At 40.9% G+C, this 20,786-nt stretch overlaps 1 protein-coding gene across 4 annotated transcripts in view; it reads left to right on the top strand.

The window, feature by feature from the left end:
* LOC148030939 (beta-1,6-galactosyltransferase GALT31A-like) overlaps positions 1–3,236 on the top strand; it is a 70,294-nt gene extending 67,058 nt beyond the window's left edge. For 3 of the 4 annotated variants that reach the window (XM_087684496.1, XM_087684497.1, XM_087684494.1), the window contains 8 exons: positions 1,202–1,398; positions 1,479–1,542; positions 1,661–1,733; positions 1,854–1,974; positions 2,110–2,197; positions 2,376–2,501; positions 2,585–2,694; positions 2,808–3,236. In XM_087684496.1, the coding sequence (XP_087540622.1) occupies positions 1,202–1,398; positions 1,479–1,542; positions 1,661–1,733; positions 1,854–1,974; positions 2,110–2,197; positions 2,376–2,501; positions 2,585–2,694; positions 2,808–2,995 (967 nt within the window). In that variant the 3' untranslated portion in view covers positions 2,996–3,236. The remainder of the gene's footprint in view (positions 1–1,201; positions 1,399–1,478; positions 1,543–1,660; positions 1,734–1,853; positions 1,975–2,109; positions 2,198–2,375; positions 2,502–2,584; positions 2,695–2,807) is intronic. The other variant, XM_087684495.1, reaches the window with a different exon arrangement.
* Positions 3,237–20,786: the final 17,550 nt, after the last annotated feature.

Raw genomic sequence — 20,786 nt, 5'->3', positions numbered from 1 at the left:
ATGCATGTATGTATTGGATGGATTCTTCTCAAGATGGGGATAGAGTATTTACTCTTTCGCTATTTCTCCTGTGTTTTTGGGCTTGAATTTTTTAGATGTATTTTAGATGGTCACCTCTTTCTCATCATAGATAAAATAATAGTTACTTATCACATGATACATCAGTGCTTTGTATAGATGGATAAAGTTTTGACTTGCCCTATTAGGCTGCATACTCTCGAAGATTTGGGTGTTGCTGGGTATAGGCTGTTGTACAATGCTACATAAAATGGTATTCTGAGAAGGAAAGGAAACCAAGTTATTCAGGCCAAAATCAACGTGAGTGTTTAACCCAGCAGGGCTGTGCAGTGATAGGAACAGCTTCATCTTTGTTAAGCACAGCTCAGATTGTTTTAAAAATGAAATCAAAAGCTTCAACAGCAGAAAATGCAAGCCAGGCATGAACAATGTTTTCATAATGGACGCTCTTTTAAAGACCTTGCAAAAGTTTGCAAATTGATAGGAAAAAGCAATCTTTTTATGAGACCCTGAACCAAAGCAATGGATCTTGAGGAGAGAATAAGCATCATCTTGAATATAAATGCAAGCATATTAAGATAGCTGCTCCTTCCCCTATTATAATCCTTGATGCTCTCGAGCAACTCTTGGATATGGTTACTCGGTTTGTGAGTCCTCAAGAAGCTGAAGATTTAGGAGTGTCTCTCATAGAGTGGAGCTTAGAGATGCTTTGGCATTCCTTGGAAGATGCAAATCCTGTGTACTTAACAGTTGAATTTTTCCATGTTCCTTGGGAATAAGTTATAACTGCCTCTGATTCTTGGAAAACTGGAGTCGGGTATAGTTAGGCTGAAGCCTGATCCTTGAAAAGCAAAGATGTGAAACATTAAATGACTGGAGGCCAATTATACTACTCCTGCCATTATAGACATATCAAAAAAAATCTTGACATGCACGATTCTTGCTGCAACATGTTGTTTGTCACAAATTTCAGTGTTGAAAAGGGCAATCTCTTGCATATCTCAATCATTGTACTGGTTCCAATTTTTTTGTTGAACTTAAAATCCAAGCCGTTACACATCTATTTCAGTTGTTTAATCCAGTATTCATTTGAAGCAGCTCTGAAGTTGACCTGTTGACTAGTGAGCATAAATTTGTACATCTTAGAAAATGTGTCATTTGGATTTGTAAACACTCTCTGCAGGACACTTGACAGTACAATTTCAACGCTAGAGATGGAGTTGGCAGTCTCTAGATCTCATTCTAGCTCTGATTTGCTTACGAATCAAGTAACCAACAGATCTAATGAAGCTGTAAAAGCATTTCTTGTTATTGGAATTAACACTGGCTTTAGTAGCCGCAAGAGGCGAGATGCTGTAAGAGAAACTTGGATGCCCCATGGTATGCTTTAAAGTGTAAAGCTTAAGAAAATATTTTTATCTGCTGTTCAGGTCTTTGATTAACATTAGAGTCTGCTTCAGGAGACAAATTAAGGGAGTTGGAAGAGAAAAAAGGCATTGTTGTCCGTTTTATAATTGGCCACAGGTGGGGAAGTATAATGTGCCTTAAGCCAATCCTTACTTTGATCTGTCACAGTAGAGTTAAGCTGCAATGGTACTGATTATATTGAATGATCATTTCACAAAATTTTGGCATGTTCAAGTGCAACACCAGGAAGCATTTTGGATCGAGCCATTGATGCTGAAAATGTAAGGCATGGAGATTTCCTTAGGCTAGTGAGTAAGCCTGGAACTTTCAATGATCATCAATTGCAAGAGTCTTGGTCTCGCATTTCTGTAATCTTCCTGTAGAAGCACCATCATTCTTGATATCTAATGGGATATTCGTGTTGCTAGAATCATATAGAAGGATATCATGAATTACCGGCAAAGATAAAGACCTTCTTTTCCACTGCTGTTGCCATGTGGGATGCAGATTTCTACATCAAAGTTGATGATGATGTTCATGTAAATCTTGGTGAGTCATCATTTCAACACTCTTTAGCATCAATTACACATGTGACGCAAATATATAGCAATTTTATGATTTAATGCTCTGTGGTTTTTGAATCTTCAACAATATTGATCAAGTACTAGGTGGGCTTCTTTTTAGGCATGCTTGGGTCAGCCCTAGCAAAACAGAAAGCCAAGCCTCGTGTGTATATAGGGTGTATGAAAACAGGACCAGTTCTTTCTCAGAAGTAAGTATAAGAATGGCTCTAAGCTCTTATGGCAGTAGGTTGGCTAGTTCACTTTCAACTACAACTGTTATATCCCCCCCTCCACCCTCCTTTTGTCTCTTGGGAGAAAGAAGTGTCCTTTTTTACGCTCATTGCATTGTTCTAATCCTGCAAAATTTACGTATTGATCCCCTTGCAGGGGTATGAAGTACCACGAACCTGAGTATTGGAGATTTGGGGAAGAAGGGAACAAGTACTTTCAGCATGCAGCAGGCCAAATTTATGTGCTTTCTAAGGATTTGGCAACATACATATCAATTAATGGGTTGGTTGTTGAAGACCTTGTCTCATAACAAGCTCTCATTCATAATATCTTTCCTTCTTTTCATGTTAGTGTGTGCTTGTTAGGGCAATATTGCATCAATATGCCAATGAAGATGTATCTTTGGGATCTTGGCTCATTGGATTGGATGTGGAGCATATAGATGATAGAAACCTGTGTTGCGGCACCCCTCCAGGTGATTGTGTGGTCTTTCTACTGTGATATCTATCTCAGTTTTGTAAGTATTTCTGAATACACCTAGGTGATGCATGCCACAGCTTTTGATGTGCACTCTCTATGCTTTGACAGACTGTGAATTAAAAGCTCAGGCTGGAACTGGGTGTATTGCATCCTTTGACTGGGCTTGCAGTGGTATCTGTAAATCTGCAGCTCGATTGAAATCAGTTCATCAACGATGTGGTGAAGGAGAACAGGCTTTAAGGCATTTACCAGATTTTAGAATGCTTAGGCATGAAAAATTCTCTTTTGGTGTGTGAGAGAGCTCATGAATATGTTAGCAGATTTCATAGCTTGTTTTTAGCAGATAGCAATTGTCCTCATACTCTAGTAATTTCAGTCCTCATATGCCCATTTTCCTCATGTTCTGATATGCAGTCCCTTCTGTACATTGTACGAGTGCATAGATATACCCAATTTCTCATTATACATTGATATTGTTTTGAATTATAAGAAATAAGGACTTGATTGAGGTCTCAGTTTGTGAATGAAGCTATGTTTTGTTCAGGACATGCTATTGAGTACTTGTGTATCGAAGAAATATCATGCATGCACCGACGAGCAAAAGGCTTTGAGCCTAAAGTTGAAATAGCAGGTTTTGTTGGATTAAATCAGAAATGGAGGAGAAACTCACTCAATGGAGCACAAAATAACTTTGGATTGATTCTGTAGTGGCAAGTTTGTGACAAGAATAGTCCTCTCTGCCACAGGAGTTGGTTTTATAACTGCATGGAGACATTCTGGGCTCTCAATTGATTCCACGTTGGGTGTTTGGTTGGTTGAATCCTGTTTGGAATGACCCCTAACCCACGTGTGGAGAATAATGTTTCACTTGTGACCTATTTTGTGTCAAAGACTGGACTTCCAGACACAAAAAAGGGGCAGAAGCTTTTGAGTACGAGGCCATCAATTTGCTTCAAGGAGAAAACAAAGCATCTGAAGTTGAGGGAACTTGGGAGGTTGAGCTGAACTTGTGGGAACACTCTTTTTTCTTCTTCTGAAGAGTATTGAGTTAAAGAATAATTGTATGCAAAAAGGGCCTTCTTGCCTATCAGTGAAAGCCAGAAAGACATGTTGCAAACCACCTAGGTAGGCAATAGAGACTTCATGAATGAAACTGAACTGGAGAAGAGCAAATAATCTGCTACTGCTCAAACAACAAGACCAGATGAAACCATGGAATCCACTTTCCATAACAAAAATCCTCATACACTGTCAATATGGCCATGGACAATTGTAGCTCAATCAAATGTAAATGCATCACGTGCCATTTAGGTCCAACATAGAAACTCGGAATTGGTGATAAGTTACCCAAGGCCTAGAGATGGATGGGGCATGCTGATGTCTCACAGACGTCTGGACTTGGGAATTGAAACCTCACACCTACATGCCATTGGACATGAAATGAAAGGATGAGGAGGAGACTTGCGCAACCAGACTTCATTTTCTTTGTCAGTCACCCATCTCTTATCTTGCACCATTTTGTGGTAGATCTCACTAGGAAAGCATTTCATAACTCCTTGCTATTCGGGATCTCACAAAAGTCGAGCCTAGCCTTGGAGACAAATCTAATAGTCCCAGCAACAGAGAATGCTTCCGTAGCCTATCCTGCAGGCTGGTCCCAATCAACCTATAATCCCCTAGGGATTCTAAAATACTGGCAAATACCATACACGGAGTAGCCTCTAGACTGCTGAGGAACATCTTGCAGCATCCTGAAGCCAATGAAGTAACACAAGCACCAAGAGCTTGCCATTACATTAGATTTCTTGTGCAACGACTACTTTTTCTGGCCAATAAAGTAATCTAAAAGGCAGCAAGAGCTCAACGCAGACAAAATTCGTGTCCTTTATACAGTCTGGAGGACACCAAGTGAAAGGTTTCTTGCTGAGAGTCAATTGAACAAGAAAGCAAAAAGAATTGCTGGTTACAAGTGCAGCTATGTGGCGTTTTGTAATTATTTTTTTGGTTAAATTTTTTTGGGATTAAAGAAGGAAAAAATAAGCGGATACCCAAAATTGTAGAAAAGTTTAAACTTTTGAAAGCTTTTAGGCTTTTCAAGTTTGTAAACTACAAAAGCTTTAAAGAGCTTAAAGGAAAGCTTTGAATGTTGGGAAGCCTTAATTTTATATAAAAGGGGGAGAGTTAAGTAGTATCGGCCATTCTCTTCATTACGAAATTAGTCTCTTATTTGAGGAGAGAGGAAAGTCATACACAAAGTGTGTGGAGATGTGTACGTTAGTTCCTCGATTATCGTGTTTGCAAGACAAAAGGCTAGACTCAAATCTTCGTCATTCGTTCTTTTTAGTGAGTAAATCGCTTGGATAGCGAGGTGTTGAGGGACTATTAGTTCAACGTATATAGTATTAGTAATAGTTAATTAGATAGACTTATGTAGTATTAGTAATATTTGTATTAGTTAATAGTTAATTTAGTAGTTCTAGTATTAGTAATCAAATTTATTAGCAATATTAGTAGTACTTAATTAGTTAGAACTATTAGTAATATTAATAGTTCTAGTGTAATTAGTAAATTAGAAACATTTTTGTAATATCAATAGTATTTGTAATAGTTAGTATGTAATTAATAGTTGCAGTATTAGTAGATAGACTTATGTTAGTTAATAGTTATTAAATAGTAGTGAAATAAAAAATGAAAGAAAATGATTTTTTGAATGTATGGCGAAAAAAAAAGCGTAACGAACTTTCGAACGTACTGAAAAAAATAAAAATGGAACAAAAATGGGTTAGGAGGACAACGTTGCTTGAGTGAGCGAGTGGGGACTTTCATAGAGACATCCCTATTGAACAATGTGTGTGCAACCTCATTAGAGCTCATTGTGTCAATGAGGTTTATCATCTATGCTAGCCAAAACTCATGGCAAACACAAATTGGCAAAAAAAAGACTTGCTAACCTTTTCAAAACTTTTTTCAATATTCAATGGGATTATGACTATCACTTGATCAGTTACCATGTTGGATTTTTAGCTAAATATTTAATATTTTGTGGAGAATAATTGTTGTGCTTTTTGATACCACATTGCCTTTGATGAATAAGTTGTGTGAGAATTTTTTGAAGCCTCTTTGCCAAAGACTTGGTAAAGATTTTGTATAAAAATCCCACAAACAAAATATGCCTCTATTCCTTTAGAGCTTGGGGAGTAGGCACCTCGGGCAATAAACTAAGCAACACAAGCTTTCGTTCTCCAAGCTTTTTGGCAAAAGTAGCAAGTCAAGGCTTGAATTTATTGACATAAGAAATAAATTTCTCATTTGGCAATCTGTTCCACTCTTGCATCTTTCTTTAAATATTATTTGAAAGCATTTGTCAAGACATTCCATATCCCTTTTGCAAGAGGGAAGCAAGCATCCTTATCTTGCAAAGTTGTATTTAAAACATGAACGCACTATATATATGTGATAGGCTTGCCATGCTTACCCATGTCCTCACCATCAACATCAAAGTCGCGTGTCCTTGATCCTTGATTTGAGTCTACATGGATCTTTTTCATATATGTATCAAGATACTAATCTAAAAACTTCATTTTTATGCTACCTTTATGAGAAACACTAACAATCCATCCGACTGTTGCATCTCTACAAGGTGTAACAAGCTATATTGCACCTCACCTTTACAAACCCCAACATTGAAAAAAGTTACCCAATTAGATGCCACTTAATCACTAACCCAAGCTGATAATATCTTGATGAGTGGTAAGGATTAGATCCAAAACAATTTTAAGGGGAACCCAAGTGGGATTTGTAATATTCAATGTACATATCCACAATCAATGGAGACTTGATGATCAATTTTCCCAAGGAACCTTAGGCAGACAATATCCTTTCTAGCATATTTTTAATGTAGCTATGCTAGCTCTTGAATCCTATTATAAGTTGGTCAGAGAGGGAGATACTTCATGTTGATATGCACATATGTCGTTTGAGCTACATGGCTTTAGCATGGACATACTATCCCTCATTTGGTACTCTCTAGATATACCATCTCTCATTGTTAAGTCATTCAAAGCTTAGTAGGATTATTAGAGTGGGCCTCACTCAATTAAATACCAAGAGGACATGGTTATTGTTGTTGCTATCACATAAATGACAAAAAAAAGAATATATCTTTCAAAAATCCTAAAAGACAAAAAACATATTCAAAACAATGAGCAAATTCACTCAAAATCCTAAATTTAAAAAATAGACTTATTTGAAATCCTAGAATCTCTCCATTCCCCCTCTCTGTGTGTGTATACACACACACACACACACACACACACACCAATGTTGTTAGCCTTTATCATACAATAACTAATATTTGAGAGAAAAATAAGAGAACAAATTGCATAATAAAAGAAAGCTCCAAATTTTGCAAGACACAAGATTGGGTGCAATCTCCCACATGCATGGGTGAGCACCTCCCCCATGCATATATTCATAATATTCAGTGAAGCTTATGTGCTCACAAAACACATTCAAAGCATCCTTTTTGAGTTCTTGCTTTTCCTCATATTGCACGAGTTTCTTTTGTGTAAATAAATCAAGCACACTCTCTAGCTTTATAATAAAAATAATATTGTATTCTCTAATAAATACATCAAAATAAATCTATTATGCATGTCCATATGTAAAGTCCTTGCACTAATATGCGCATGCAAAATATAATGCTTCTGATAATATTTTTCCACGTGGTATATAAATTCCATGCATTAAAATGCGCATTTCTAAATAATAATTTCACTTAACCTTGTTTGATTATCTGTTCGCCACAACATAAAACACATTAGTATCCTTTCATTTATCTACTATATATAATGCGATCAATATTGCATGCACATATTTGCACAATAAGTCACAGATTATGTGAAAAATAAATAAAATATAAAATAAAATTTTATAAATCCTAAAATAAATATAATTTCATAACATTTCTTTTGTGTGTGTGTGTGTGAAGGCTTTCCAAAGAACTAGAGTGCTAATAAAATTATGCTTGTACTCAAGTGATCCTATCTGATCTACTAATTATTGTGCTACTAGGTTAGTTACATATCAGCAAAGCTGTATGCCTCCATGCTTGAGTATGAGTTGAGGCATCGCAAAAAGAGAGAGTATCTTAGAGCACAAACAAAAGCTACATCTAAGAGGGGTTTTTCTATATTTGTTCACATTCTTACAGTCAAAACTATTTATCAAAGAGGGAAGAGCTCATGCTAAAAAATTTTATTGTTATTTTGTGACTTTAACCAACTTTGATACAATCTCGAGAGCTAGATTGATGCATAGCCTATTGTTAAAATGTTACAAGACAAGTCATGGACAAGGATCACTTAGCCAAAAGGAAGCAAAGAAAGACTGAGGAAGCCCAAGTCAAAAAGTGAATGAAGAAGATTATTCTGCCCAAGAGCAAGAAAAGTGGAGGAGAAGGAAAGCTTAGAAAAAACATGGGAGACCAGTGAATAGTCTAGCAAGGTGCTCACAAAGAACGTTAAAAAGTATCGAATATTTTAGCAAGGCTCTCTCAAGGACGAGGGAAAATCTCTGAGAACTCTCGCAAGGAAAGTGCGAGCGCAATGTAATTTATTTTATAAGAGCGCCAGGCTCCCTTCTGTGCAAGTTATAAGGTCTAAATGGACATGGGTGAAGGGATGAGAGGCAACTAGAAGGGAATGAAGAAAGATGACCTTGCAAGATGCCCGGTCATGTAAAAAAGGGGATAGGTGCCCAATGGGTTTAGGGTTTTGAATATAAACTCAAAAAGTGAATGAAAAGCTCATTCTTTGGTGTGCGGAAAAAGTGATATCTTCTTCTTCTCTTCTTTTCTCCTTCTTGCTTGCTTGTGTGTGAGTGTGTGTGTGTGAGGGTGAGGGATCGTGGAGAAGAAGCTCTCCATCATCTCCTCTCTTTTTCTTCTATTCTATTCTCTCTCTTGTCTTGCGCAAAACTATGGAGGATGGAGCTTGAAGAAGGAGGCTTGAGCTTGCATCTCGAATCGTGGAGCTATCGGCATGCTTGAGGGAGGAGGCTACTCATTCGGGCATCAAGGTAAGCTCACTACACCCTCGTAGGATTGAAGGCATGTCGGCTAGGTGAGAGATAGCCATTTGTGCTCTCTTGAAACGCTTGAAGCAATAAGCGGTCTGTGGGTCTTGGTGATTGAGCATGAGCTCCCACTACATTTTCGTTCCATTGCTAGGACCAACAGAGCACTTGGGTGCCTCAAATCGAGCGTCGAAGTAGGGTTGCATCCCAAAACCGGTGCTTGAGATAGGTAGGAGATTTGGGCTTTTTAATCTTCAGAACAATTAAGTATTTTGGGTTTTTGATAAGTAGACAAGTAGGAGGAATCATTTCAGTATTTGTGTTTTGATTTTTGTTGCATTTAGAGTAGGATAGGAGCAAGAAATCAATGCAAAAAACTTTAGGGTTTCTACTATAAAATAGACCAAAATAAGGAAAAATGGGTTTGCACTCCCTTGACAAGGCTTGAGCACTAATGGGACAACACTGGGGAATTAGGACAAGGGTTTAAGACCTAAGGAAGGGGGGTGGAAGGCTCATTGTTAGTTTGTACAGTGTATATATATATATATATATATATATATATATATATATATATATATATATATATATATATATATATATATATATATATATATATATATATAGAGAGAGAGAGAGAGAGAGAGAGAGAGAGAGAGAGAGAGAGAGAGAGAGAGAGAGAGAGAGAGAGAGAGAGAGAGAGAGAGAGAGAGAGAGAGAGAGAGAGAGAGAGAGACTTGGAGCTTAGGGTGAATCAATCGGTTGCCATATGAGTTTTACGTGCATATTAAGTACATAGAACCCTCCCTGTGTATGCATTATTGCATTCTGAAGATCCTTGCTTGTGGGCGTGGCAAGTTGTGGCCATGATTTGAATTTTTGTTGTCGCTATTTGCACGTCGCCGAAATCAGACACGGTCCGCAAGGGTCTAATTCCCAAAATAGGACACTCGAACGTTTGATTCCTGGAGTTCTGACATTCGGACTAACTTGACTTGTCCGATTGAACGTCATCCATTCGATCCTAAAAATCAGACTATCCTTGGTCTCCGATCGAACTCATTGACATTGAACTTGAACACTTTGCCAATCAACCACTCGGACAGAAAAAAATTGGACCTAGTCAAAATCGGATGCTTCACACTCGGACACACCAGAATCGGATACTCTAAAATCGGACATCCAAAATCAAGACATCCAACTTTGAGAATTGGACAATGTCAAATCAGACACTATCAAATCGGACAAGAATTCTGACAGGAGAGACTGACAAATCTAGCATATCTCGGGCAAGGCAAAACACCTCCTGTAATCGAGGAAGGCTTCGAAAGCCTTATAGAGAAAATCGGCACTAGAAATCACAGCCAAACAACTAGACATGACCTTTGATAGTCACATTAGCTTTTAGCTGCTATTAGAGCCGTAAGACTGACCCCCATATCCCTATTTGACCCTGATAAAGGTGAACAATGTAGCACGTCCTAGAGACCTGAGAGAGCGGCTAGTGTGATTGAGTGTAAAGCCCTATTTGACTGAGAACTTAGACCAATGTGTGAAAGATGCATTTATTAGCTTGTGCTCGCACCTACATTGTTTTCAACACTTGAAGTGCACTTGGAAAAATTGAAAGCCTGATTTTGCATAGTGCACGGAAAAGAACAACACACACGCATTGAGTGAACTTAAATTGAGGATTGGTTGTTAATAAAAAGGAACACACTCAAACCTAATTAACAGAATGAACCCACCAATAGGAGTCGACACTCAAACCTAGACAAGGGATCAAGCAACCCCAATTGGTAGGACCAAGTGACAAACGCAACATGGAAGGCCAGACGCTTCAAAGGAGCAACACCATTGGGAACGCAATGGTGCCCCAACCTCATTGACAACTTGGTGGAGTAGGAAATCACAGACATGGCAGAACTCAGTGTAAACTGCGAAAATGAAGAGGTCGACTTAGGAGATTTCCTGATTGAAATCCAGCAAATGGTGAATGCATATGACACACAAACGAGGGTAGACCACCATGGGATGCCATCGAAAGATATCATAGCGAACCTTGAAGAGGAAAGAAAATTGGTGCAAAAAGTCTTACAAGGCATAATAGCATACAACCAGCAACAACAAGCTAGGAGATTGTGGCAGGACATAGAAATGCGAGAAGTTTAGCATATGCTAGCCCTAGCAAATAAAAACCAAACATGACCAAATGCAAAAAGGAAGAGAGTGCTGGAGGAAAACTTAACACTGAGCGAACTTCTTAGAAAGCGACTGATAGACAACACATTAGCAGAGCAAAGCGCTGCAGCGCTAACAACATCGCTGCTGGTAGCATTAGGAGTTAACTAAGGCTCTAAGAGCCAATCGTTAATCCTTGTAGTTTTACGAAACAACTAGACAAGTACCAGCCAAGCAACGACCTATATAGTTTTGTAGAGCAATTTGAGAAGATTTGCGAGGCTAACGGCCTCATAGGTATTTCCCGCACTTGCAAGTTTTTGGTCTATGCTTAGGCGATAAAGGACGTATGTGGTACACTAGTTTGAACAATGCTGAACGCAATGACTTTAACACCCTCAAGAGTCTCTTCATCAAGAGGTTCTTTGAGGCGCGATACTCTGACAACCTCATAGTTAGATTGATGAATGTCAAGCAAAAGGACAAGGAGGATATCCAAGACTATGTCACCCATGTGCAGAGTCTTTTCAAGAGAATCCCAGTTGCACAGAGAGGCCTAGCGAGCGAGTGGTCTCCACTGTGTTCATAAGTGGAATCTGAAGTAGAGAGCAACTCAACCCTACAAAGGGATGTGCTAGCTAGGGTCTTCGAAGAAGCCATATGAGTGGATGATCTACTCAAAGAGAGGAGCTCAAGACCCACAACCTGAGACATCACTGCTCTTGGAACCTTAGGAAGAACTCTGATCACTAGTGACGGATCCAGCCAAGGCACCCAAGACAAAGGAAAGAATATCGATCAGAGCTAGGAGTTGGTAGACGTGAAGCTAGAGTTGGCTAAGTTGCAAGAGATGATGAGAAGGCATACACGGTCCCATGTCTAATGTGTGTATTGTGGTGGAAACCACCTTCCCATAGGCATACCTGGGCCTCCTGGACCCTATATAACCCATCCGCCGAGTGGCACTCCAGTCCACTACGTGGAGGAGCCAAATGATGAGGAGCCTTATGTGAACCCTTACATCTCATACAACGAAGAGGGAAATCTAGTTCTCATGGACTATCGGCTAGTGTTGGTGATGGTGTTAGGAAGAGGGAGAGGTAGAGACTTAAGAGGAGGGCAGAGACCCAAGAATGGATTTCTTGTTAGACTTGTGGTCACCCAAGACACATCTCCTCGCGTTGCCTCGAGAGGGAGCAAGCAAATCGAGATAAGGCTGATCTTAGATGAGTTGAGTGTGAAATCACTCATCTTTTTGCCAAGAACTCTAGTAAATATACCAACACCAGTGCACCTACCACAAGTGCCTCTAATGCTAGAACCTTGTGCAAATGTAAGAGTAGCCACCATCATTGAGATTGAGGAAGAGAGTGAGGAAGTGGTGGCACCTACCTACCTATGCATATCAATGACCGCATAGAAGATGCATGTCTTTGATGCACTCATTGACCAGGGAGATGATTGTAACATCCTTATGCATGTTCATTGGACCCTTGTTGGTCAGCCCCAACTGCAACCGACCAACACTAACCTCAATCCATTTGGAGGACAGTCCTACTCACAGTAGGGAAAGTGTAAAATTGCAGTCTCTATTGAGACTGAAAGCCTACCTATGATCTTCTACGTGATGCTTAACACAAAGGCTGCTGGTAAGGAATCACTGCTAGGATGCACGTTCAAGAAACAAGTACACTACAATGTCGACTATGACTCACATCGCATTCCCCTTGCCATTGACAATGTTCATATAGTGACAGCTTTCAACAAAGGCAGCACAACTCCATCAAAGCCTGCGATCTCATTGGTGGAGAAACCTAATGCAAGGTCTAAGGAGGGGGGTCGTAACTTGACCCATCCTACAAAGACAAGTCGATTCTAGCCTAAGGGAGACACATCAAAGATCATTGAGCAGGAGTGGGTGCCCAAACAACAATTGTAGCCACCTAGAAGCCAACCAGCACGAATCCGTGACCACAAAATATCACGTCCTAGGCCTAGGAGGCAAAGCGAGCACTTTTGAAGTAGACGAACGGTCAAGCCATGATGGGTGCCCAAAGCCCTATTGCATGCTCAAGGCTACTATGAGGGCAACAATTGGATTTGGATGCCCAAGTCTAGAAACGCTACGTGTGCTCCTCAATCTAAGCCCTCCAACCCATCTCCACAAAGCAGTGAGCGAGCAGTGAGCCAACTAGGGATGAGAAATCCATTGCCTCAAAAATCACAAAATCCATAGAACCTCATGGAGCCTATCAATAACCAAAGTCGCAATCATCTGGTCCTAGTACAACTCAACCTAACACTTCCAATGTCCCAACTACTCTACAAGTCAGAAAAAACACGTCAACCGAGCCGCATGACCAAGCTAACGCAAAAGTGGTCGACAGACACCCCATTGAACCACCCATGAGGCATGCATCAATAGTCGAGCTATCTAGTTCAAGCAAACCCCAACCTCCCATAGGCCTTAGACCCGAGTCCTATACGCATCAATACGTCCTTACGTTGGTCATGTACCTAGGCGCGAATATGGGGGATGACAGTCACTTGCATCAGGTGTTTGGACGCCACATTTACCACACTAGCTAGGAACTATGAACGGCTAGACTTAGGCCTCCTTGATGAGACATTAGCAAGGGAAGTGCACTCCTTGCCATGCACTTGGATGAACTATGATTTTGTGTTTGTTAAGATTCCCAAGGTAGCCAAGGAATTGATTGACAATGAGATCTCTTGAGAGCAAGCTTGCACACAACGGTTGATCACATCATATCACAAGGGCAAAATCCCTACACAACAAGCCAAGAACTAGAAGAGCTGACAAAGCTAGCCGACTCTGACTCTTCCTTTCTGCAGAAGTGGTATGCTGTACGCCTCCAATAGGAACAAGTGGGTTGCCAAATCATGACCAACACTGAGCAGAGATGCGCAATCAAAACCGCTGAGTATGACCCTACCTATGTGGCTCCTACCTTGCTCTAAGTCTTGGCCATCACATCCAAATGACCTCTAGAGGAATATATCATGGCCCACCCCTACTTTGATCAGATCCTAACTGAGGAAGAACTGCATGTTGCTAGCAGGATGAACTCCGGTGACTTCCTCACCGATATCCTAACCTACATTACGCACGTAGGCATTAACCTACATGGGGTAAGATGGAAAAGAAAAAGGGAACATGACTTAAACTTCAAAACTTTATAAAACATCATGGAACATAAAAGGTGAGGAACATAAAAGTAAACCCTAAAGCCTCAATCAACGTTCAAAAGTAGAAAAGAATGCATAAAAATAAACTCATGATTGAGTAAAAGTATCATAAAGTTTTGAGGAATGCATGGACTATTTAAAGAAAAAAAATTATATTCCTATTTAAGCATTTTAGTGTCCATAAGCATTTCTTCCATTGCCTACATGTCTTTCCGCAAAGATGATCTGAAGAATACTAACGGTGAGCTGTGGTGTTATGACAGGGTCCCACAATGGTAGGACAAGAGAAGAGCAACAAACTTCCATTCTCAAAAGGAGAACATACTAAATATGGTCTCTTAGTAGAGACAAGGGCCTTCAACCTATTCAGGTTTAGGTATATCTGGAACCTGGAGGATGTGGCCATGGAGGAACTAGCCATAAAACAGATTTTAGAGCAATGCAATCTACAGAAGTACCTAGAAAAAGTTGGCCAAGCTGTGGACTATGGGAAATGCGTAGAATTCCTTTGAACTTTCCATAAGAATCGTGGCACCGTAATGGTGCATGACAAAAATGAAACATGTCCCAGTGAGCTGAGCCCCGAATTGGTGCAGAGAGCATTGGGCTTGCCCAACAAGGTCGAGAGACGGCCCAAAAGAGACGTTTATGATATGCTGGGGATGACAAGATCTTAGTCCACACCAATGATGGCATCAGTCTCAAAGACATCCTGAATCCAAAAGTCTAGCTGTAGGCGAAGATGGTCCGTGTGTTGTTCTCCAGTCATAGGTACAATGCACAGATGAGCCGAATCAATGTGCCTATGTTGGAGAGCATTGCCACCAAATCCCTAGACAAAGTAAACATGAACGGCTTTGTGCGAAAAACAATAGAAACTTCAGCAAAAGCATTGGCCATAGGAGGAAGAGCCGCGCGGGGAGAGTCCCCAGCCTCGAAAGCAAGGAAGTTGTTGTCGTCAAAGGCCTCTACCATGGGCTTCGAAGCGGTCTTGACAACTATCATAAGAGAGGCATTGAGGGAAGCACAACAAGACGAGGAAGTTGATGAGATACCAGAGGGTCCCCTCCACACTAAGAACATGAGCAATCTAGCAAGAGTATGGAGAGCAACGAAGAAGGGCGAGAAGCACAATATATGGTCAAGGAGGGGCCAAGAAAGCAAAGAGAGAGACTCCGCAAAAGAAGGTTGAAAAAGAGAGTATGAAGAAAGAGAAAGCAGATCTATGAAGACCCCATAGTGAGTCCAAAAGCATTGAAGAACGAAGAAATAGGAAAAAAAAAGAATGAGGCAAAAAGAATAAAAGAGGAATCTAAGAAAGCCAAAGAGGAGAGAAAGAGAAAAGCTGAGGAAGAGGACGAGGAGCTTAGGAAGAAAGAGGAAGAAGACATAGCCCTAGCCATCCGCCTCTTAGTGGAGCAACCCACTAGAGAGGAGGAGCTAATAGCCATGAACCCTTGTAAAACAAAGAAAGCCCAAGCAAAAGCTCCCAAGTGCCCAAAATCTTGCTACCCCTAGTAGCAAAGGGCAAGGGCAAGGGTCCACTTAACCCCTTCCCACCTATCCTAGTGCCCACCACCCCAGTCTCTGCACCCACCCAAGGCTCTTCTACAACTGTGAATGCCAACAACCTTGTGACCTGGGTGCAATTTCTAGTCAATAAAGAGACAACTCAAGGCGCAAGCGGAGGAACCCCCGTGATAGGAGCAAAAATACAAGGAGTTGCTATGGATGCAAAATCCAGACGGGACTCCAAAAGGCAAAAGATAGAAGCACCTACAACCACTTGCCCCACTGCACTGCCGTTGTCTACAAACTACGACAACTATGTTCAAGAATTCTTGTCATAGAGTTGGAGTGGGCGAAAGAAGACAAGAAAATAGCCATCGTTGAGATCAAGGCCAAAAAGAAGACGATGGCAACCTCTCAATTGGAAAGAATAGGTTAAGTGGCCATGTATCAAAGAGAGATCAAGGAGCTAAAGGAGAAGCTCAAGGCCAAGGGAGGAGAAGAAGAGAGGTGGCAAGCAAAGCTCGTGATAGAAACACAAAGCCTCATGAGCCTACAATGCCATTATGATGAGATGGTAGTGCTATATACAGACCTGCAAAAAGAAAATGAAAAGATACAAAATGCTGCAGAGTAGCTAACAGCAGCAGCAGAAGAAGAAGAGAGAAGCCGATGATACCAAAAACACATAGAAGATTTGGAAAAGACGATAGCCTTGGAGCTTGAAGAGCAAGAATGCTTAAAAAGAGAAATTGAAGAGCAGGAGAGGAGGCTAAGGGCATTAGCCTACAAGCATAACAAAAGCTTGGAAGAAATTAAGAAAAATGTAGATGAATGGGTGGACAAGAGCAAAGGAAGGGTGAGAGACTTAGCATGCTAGCTAGCCTTTGCAGAAGGCGCCCAGGTGTTAGCAGAGAGTAGGACAGAGGCCACACAAGTGACTTTGGAAGCCCAACAACACGCCTTCCTCAACACTCTCTTGGACCTCCCATAATCTGAGGAGGAGGAGGCTGTTGAATCATTGAGGAGAAAGGTGGAGGTCACCCACAAGGCTCTAAGACATGGGCTACATGTCCAACCGCAAACTATAGGGTCCAAAGAAGCAGAGCCACCAAAGCACAAGGGAGAAGATAGGCAAAGGCTGACTAAAAACACAATGCCAAGTTTTGAAAGGGGGCAACAACATGCGGCTCCTTAGTAGAAGGTTATTAAGACAAGACCCTACTTTGCAAGAACACTACCTCCTGCCACTCTTTTTTGATCTCAACATCGGCAAAGATAGTTGTGCAATAGCTGGGTTAGTGATGTGTGTGACCCTCTTACCATCCTTTTTGCAGGGCCCTCCAAAAAAAAAAAAGATCACAAGAAGAAAATCACAAAGAAAGCAACCCAACGATCTCGATCCATGTAGGCCACAGCACTGCACCTAGGGATACTTAAGTTGGAAATGTCCGATGGATTTGGTTGGCCAACTCCGTTTTTAACCCCAATTCAATGCCACTATGAAGAGAGATAACTACCAATTGCCATACACCGAGCACATGCTTGAGAGGGTGCCAATTCTCCACATCATGCTTAGGGCACATCCAGGGCGGGATATACCCAGGGAGGTCACCCTCGCCTATGGCTAGCCCTATCTCCCTAGCCACATTCACTGCACTACCCTTATGCCACAAACTGGGTCCTCAAGTGTGGGACAACACCCATGCTTGTTGACTCAACTCCCAATTCCACTAGCACAAGCATAGGGCACCACAAAAAAGATAGATACACCTCCACATAGTGCACCTTCTTTTCTTTACATGTAACTGCAAACAATGCAAGCCACCAATTTCGGAGGCCCCATAATCATTGATGAACACGACTGCCTATCAACTCATCGAATCTTCCTCAGTTTTAATCCGCACAAGTGCCATGGGATTGGCACTCATCTAGAAGGGGGGTGATATTACAATGTTACGAGACATGTCATGGACAAGGATCATGCAACCGAAAGGAAGCAGAGAAAGACTGAGGAAGCCCAAGTCAAAAAGTGAATGAAGAAGCTCATTCTGCCCAGGTAGGAAAAGTGGAGGAGAAGGCAAGCTCAGAAAAAAGGTGGGAGACCATTGAATATTCTAGCAAGGTGCTCTCAAGGATGAAGGAAAGCACCAAAGATCCTAGCAAGGTGCTCTCAAGGACAAATGAGAGCACCGAATATTCCAGGAAGGTGTTCAGAAAGAACGTGGGAAAGCGTCAAATATTCTAGCAAGGCTCTCTCAAGGATGAGGGAAAACCTCCGAGGGCTCTCACAAGGAAAGTGTGGGGTGTATTGTAATTCATTTTATAAGAGTGCGAGGCTCCCTCTTGTGCAAGTTATAAGGTCTAAACGGACATGGGTGAAGGGATGAGACAACTAGAAAGGAATGGAGAAAGATGACCTTGGCAAGATGCTCGGTCATGTAAAAAAGAAGATGGGTGCCCAAGGGATTTAGGGTTTTGTACATAAACTCAAAAAGTGAATGAAAAGCTTATTCTTTGGTATATGGCAAAAGTGATCTCTTCTTCTTCTCTTCTTTTCTCCTTCTTGCTTGCTTATGTGTGCTTGAGAGAGAGAGTATGAAGGAGTGAGTGTGTGAGGGTGAGGGTGAGGGATCGTGGAGAAGAAGCTCTCCATCATCTCCTCTCTTCTTCTTTTCTTCTCTTTTCTTCTCTTCTCTCTCTTGTCTTACACGTGGCTATGGAGGATGGAGCTTGAAGGAGGAGGCTTGAGGTTGCTTGAGCTTGTATCTCAAATATCGTGGAGCTATCTACTTGCTTAAGGAAGGAGGCTATTCATTTGGGCATCAAGGTAAGCTCAATACACCCCCATAGGATCGAAGGTGTGTCGGCTAGGTGAGAATTAGTCATTTGTGCTCGCTTCAAACACTTGTAGCAATAAGGGGTCTGTCTTTTCCTTCTCTAAAGCTGCTAGGTTTGACTTTCTCTCCTCATCCAATTGATCCTTTTTCTCTTCCAGCTCTTTAGTAGCTCTTCAAAACCTGGTGCTAGGCTTAGGGTGGTCATAGGTAAAGAAACCAATGACCCTTCCACCCTTGGTATTTTAGGCACTTTCTGATAGACTCTACATCTAGTTGCCAACCGTTTAGTACCTGTAACATTGGTATCTTCTAATCTCAGCTGTGAGATGCGGTGACTTGGATCTATTTATACTACAAGTGGTGATATCCTTTAACTCTTGTATACTCAACTTGTAGTCCACCTATTTTCTTTTGGAGAATGGTGCTTAGGACTTCATCATGCTTTTGTGTGTGGCTTTGTCTCCTTCTCTTGCCATATTCAAAATCGAACATCTTGTGGTGAGTTTTTGAGAAGTATTGAATTTGTTAAGGAAGCAAAAAATATATACAACTTGACAAGAAAAACTAAAATTTCACACAAAAAAAGGAAACTTTTGCATGTCAAGAAAATAATCGATTTGCAAAGTTTGTACAAGCCCCTTCTCCTCCCAATGGGTTGCAATACTTCTAGGATTGCATAGGGGTCATGGCAAGGATTTTGAGTGCTATCATATTGGCTTATATACAAGGAGACCCCCAACTATTTTTGTAATCACCAATCATAGAAGTGTGAATTATATTCCATGGTGGCGTAATAGTCCATATCTTGTGTGCAGGTACTAATATGGTAATAGGTCCCCTAAACCTATTCAACTAGCAATATGAAGGAAGCTCTTCCTCTTCACTAAGGACTCAATCCATGTATGGATGTAGCATCACATTATCTTTTGATGGATATTAACGAGTTAAAGGAAGAACTCAAAATAATTTGGGGGCAATATAAGTAGGATCATACTCTGATGTTTTAATGGCACACCATTGCTATGCATTGGTCATGATTTGATGTTCGACTTTTTCCCATTGCACTTGTAAAGTAAACCAATGCTATAAGCATGTGGAGTTCGTCTGTGCAAGGCAATCAATATTGGCAAGTTTATCGGGTGCTATCTCAATACAACTATGTTTCAAGGAGGTGATTAATCTTCCTTTCAAGGCTTGCTCTTGTGAAACTTGAGTTGCAATGAGCTCCTCAATGATTGAGGCAACCTTAATGAAGATGAATTCATATTCCTCCCATAAGCATAGTAGAAAATTTGCATCATTTGTAGTATTTTCATTAAGGAGACCTAGGTCAAGTCATTCGTAGCTGCGTGCAAATAGAGTGAAGGTGTTATCTAGCCATCAAATACATGTGACTATGTTGTCATTAGTATCCACAGCTATGTTAACAACTAGTTCCAAGAGAGGCTATCTCTTATAAAGAAGGTCTAAGGCCAAATGGGGTATCTGGCCTTTGGTAGGGCTGATTTGATCAAGTTGTGTGGCTACTTGACCTTGGCTTGTCGTAGGTATTGAAATTAGGGTGTTCTTGGACTTGGGGATGAGAATGGGATACAACTCTAGCAGTCCTTTGCATTTCTTTGTAGCAAGTAGAGACAGCTAGCCTGTGTGGGTCTGTCAGCTCAGTGGACTACTGTGATTGTTTATAGGTTGTTTGCCAACATTCAGAACCTAGGCTCCTTTTATGATTAACTAGTGGTACATGTGGTTCTTTCATTTTGTAGGCTTGTTGAGGTACCATCACTAAGTGTATGTGTTTGTGGGGCTTGTCTCCTTGGTTGTGGAGATTTGGCATCCCAAGATTTTATCTATGGGGATATTAGGGTAGCCTTATTTGAGCTTTGACGACCAAATGTGCATGTTGTTGGCATAGTAGCGTTGTGCTTTGAGTAGAGCTTTAGGAACCCATCAAGTTGGACTTGGGATATAATTTTTGCATCACCACCAAACTTGGTTAGGGTTTGGTCTTCTCTAGTAACGAGTGTGTGAGGGAGCATGTTTACTTTTTCTATTCAGTCTCAACACCCACTATTGATGGTTCATATTGGATTGATGTGCATGACTAATTGGTTTACTACGGTTTACCTGAGTTTTGATAAATTCATTGATGAGAGCATCATTGTGGGAGCTTTTGTTCGACCACCAAGACCCACGAACCGCTTATTGTTTCAAGCATTCCAAGCTAAGCACTAATGTCTACCTCTCACATAGCCGAGCGCCATCCATATCTACG

The sequence above is a fragment of the Lygodium microphyllum genome, chromosome 9 (genome assembly GCF_053477565.2).
Source record: "Lygodium microphyllum isolate KBCC chromosome 9, Lygodium_microphyllum_v1.1.10, whole genome shotgun sequence".
NCBI classification, from domain to species: Eukaryota; Viridiplantae; Streptophyta; class Polypodiopsida; order Schizaeales; family Lygodiaceae; genus Lygodium; species Lygodium microphyllum.
The sequence above is the reverse complement of the archived record's forward strand: the minus strand, read 5'-3'. Positions and strand labels throughout refer to the sequence as shown.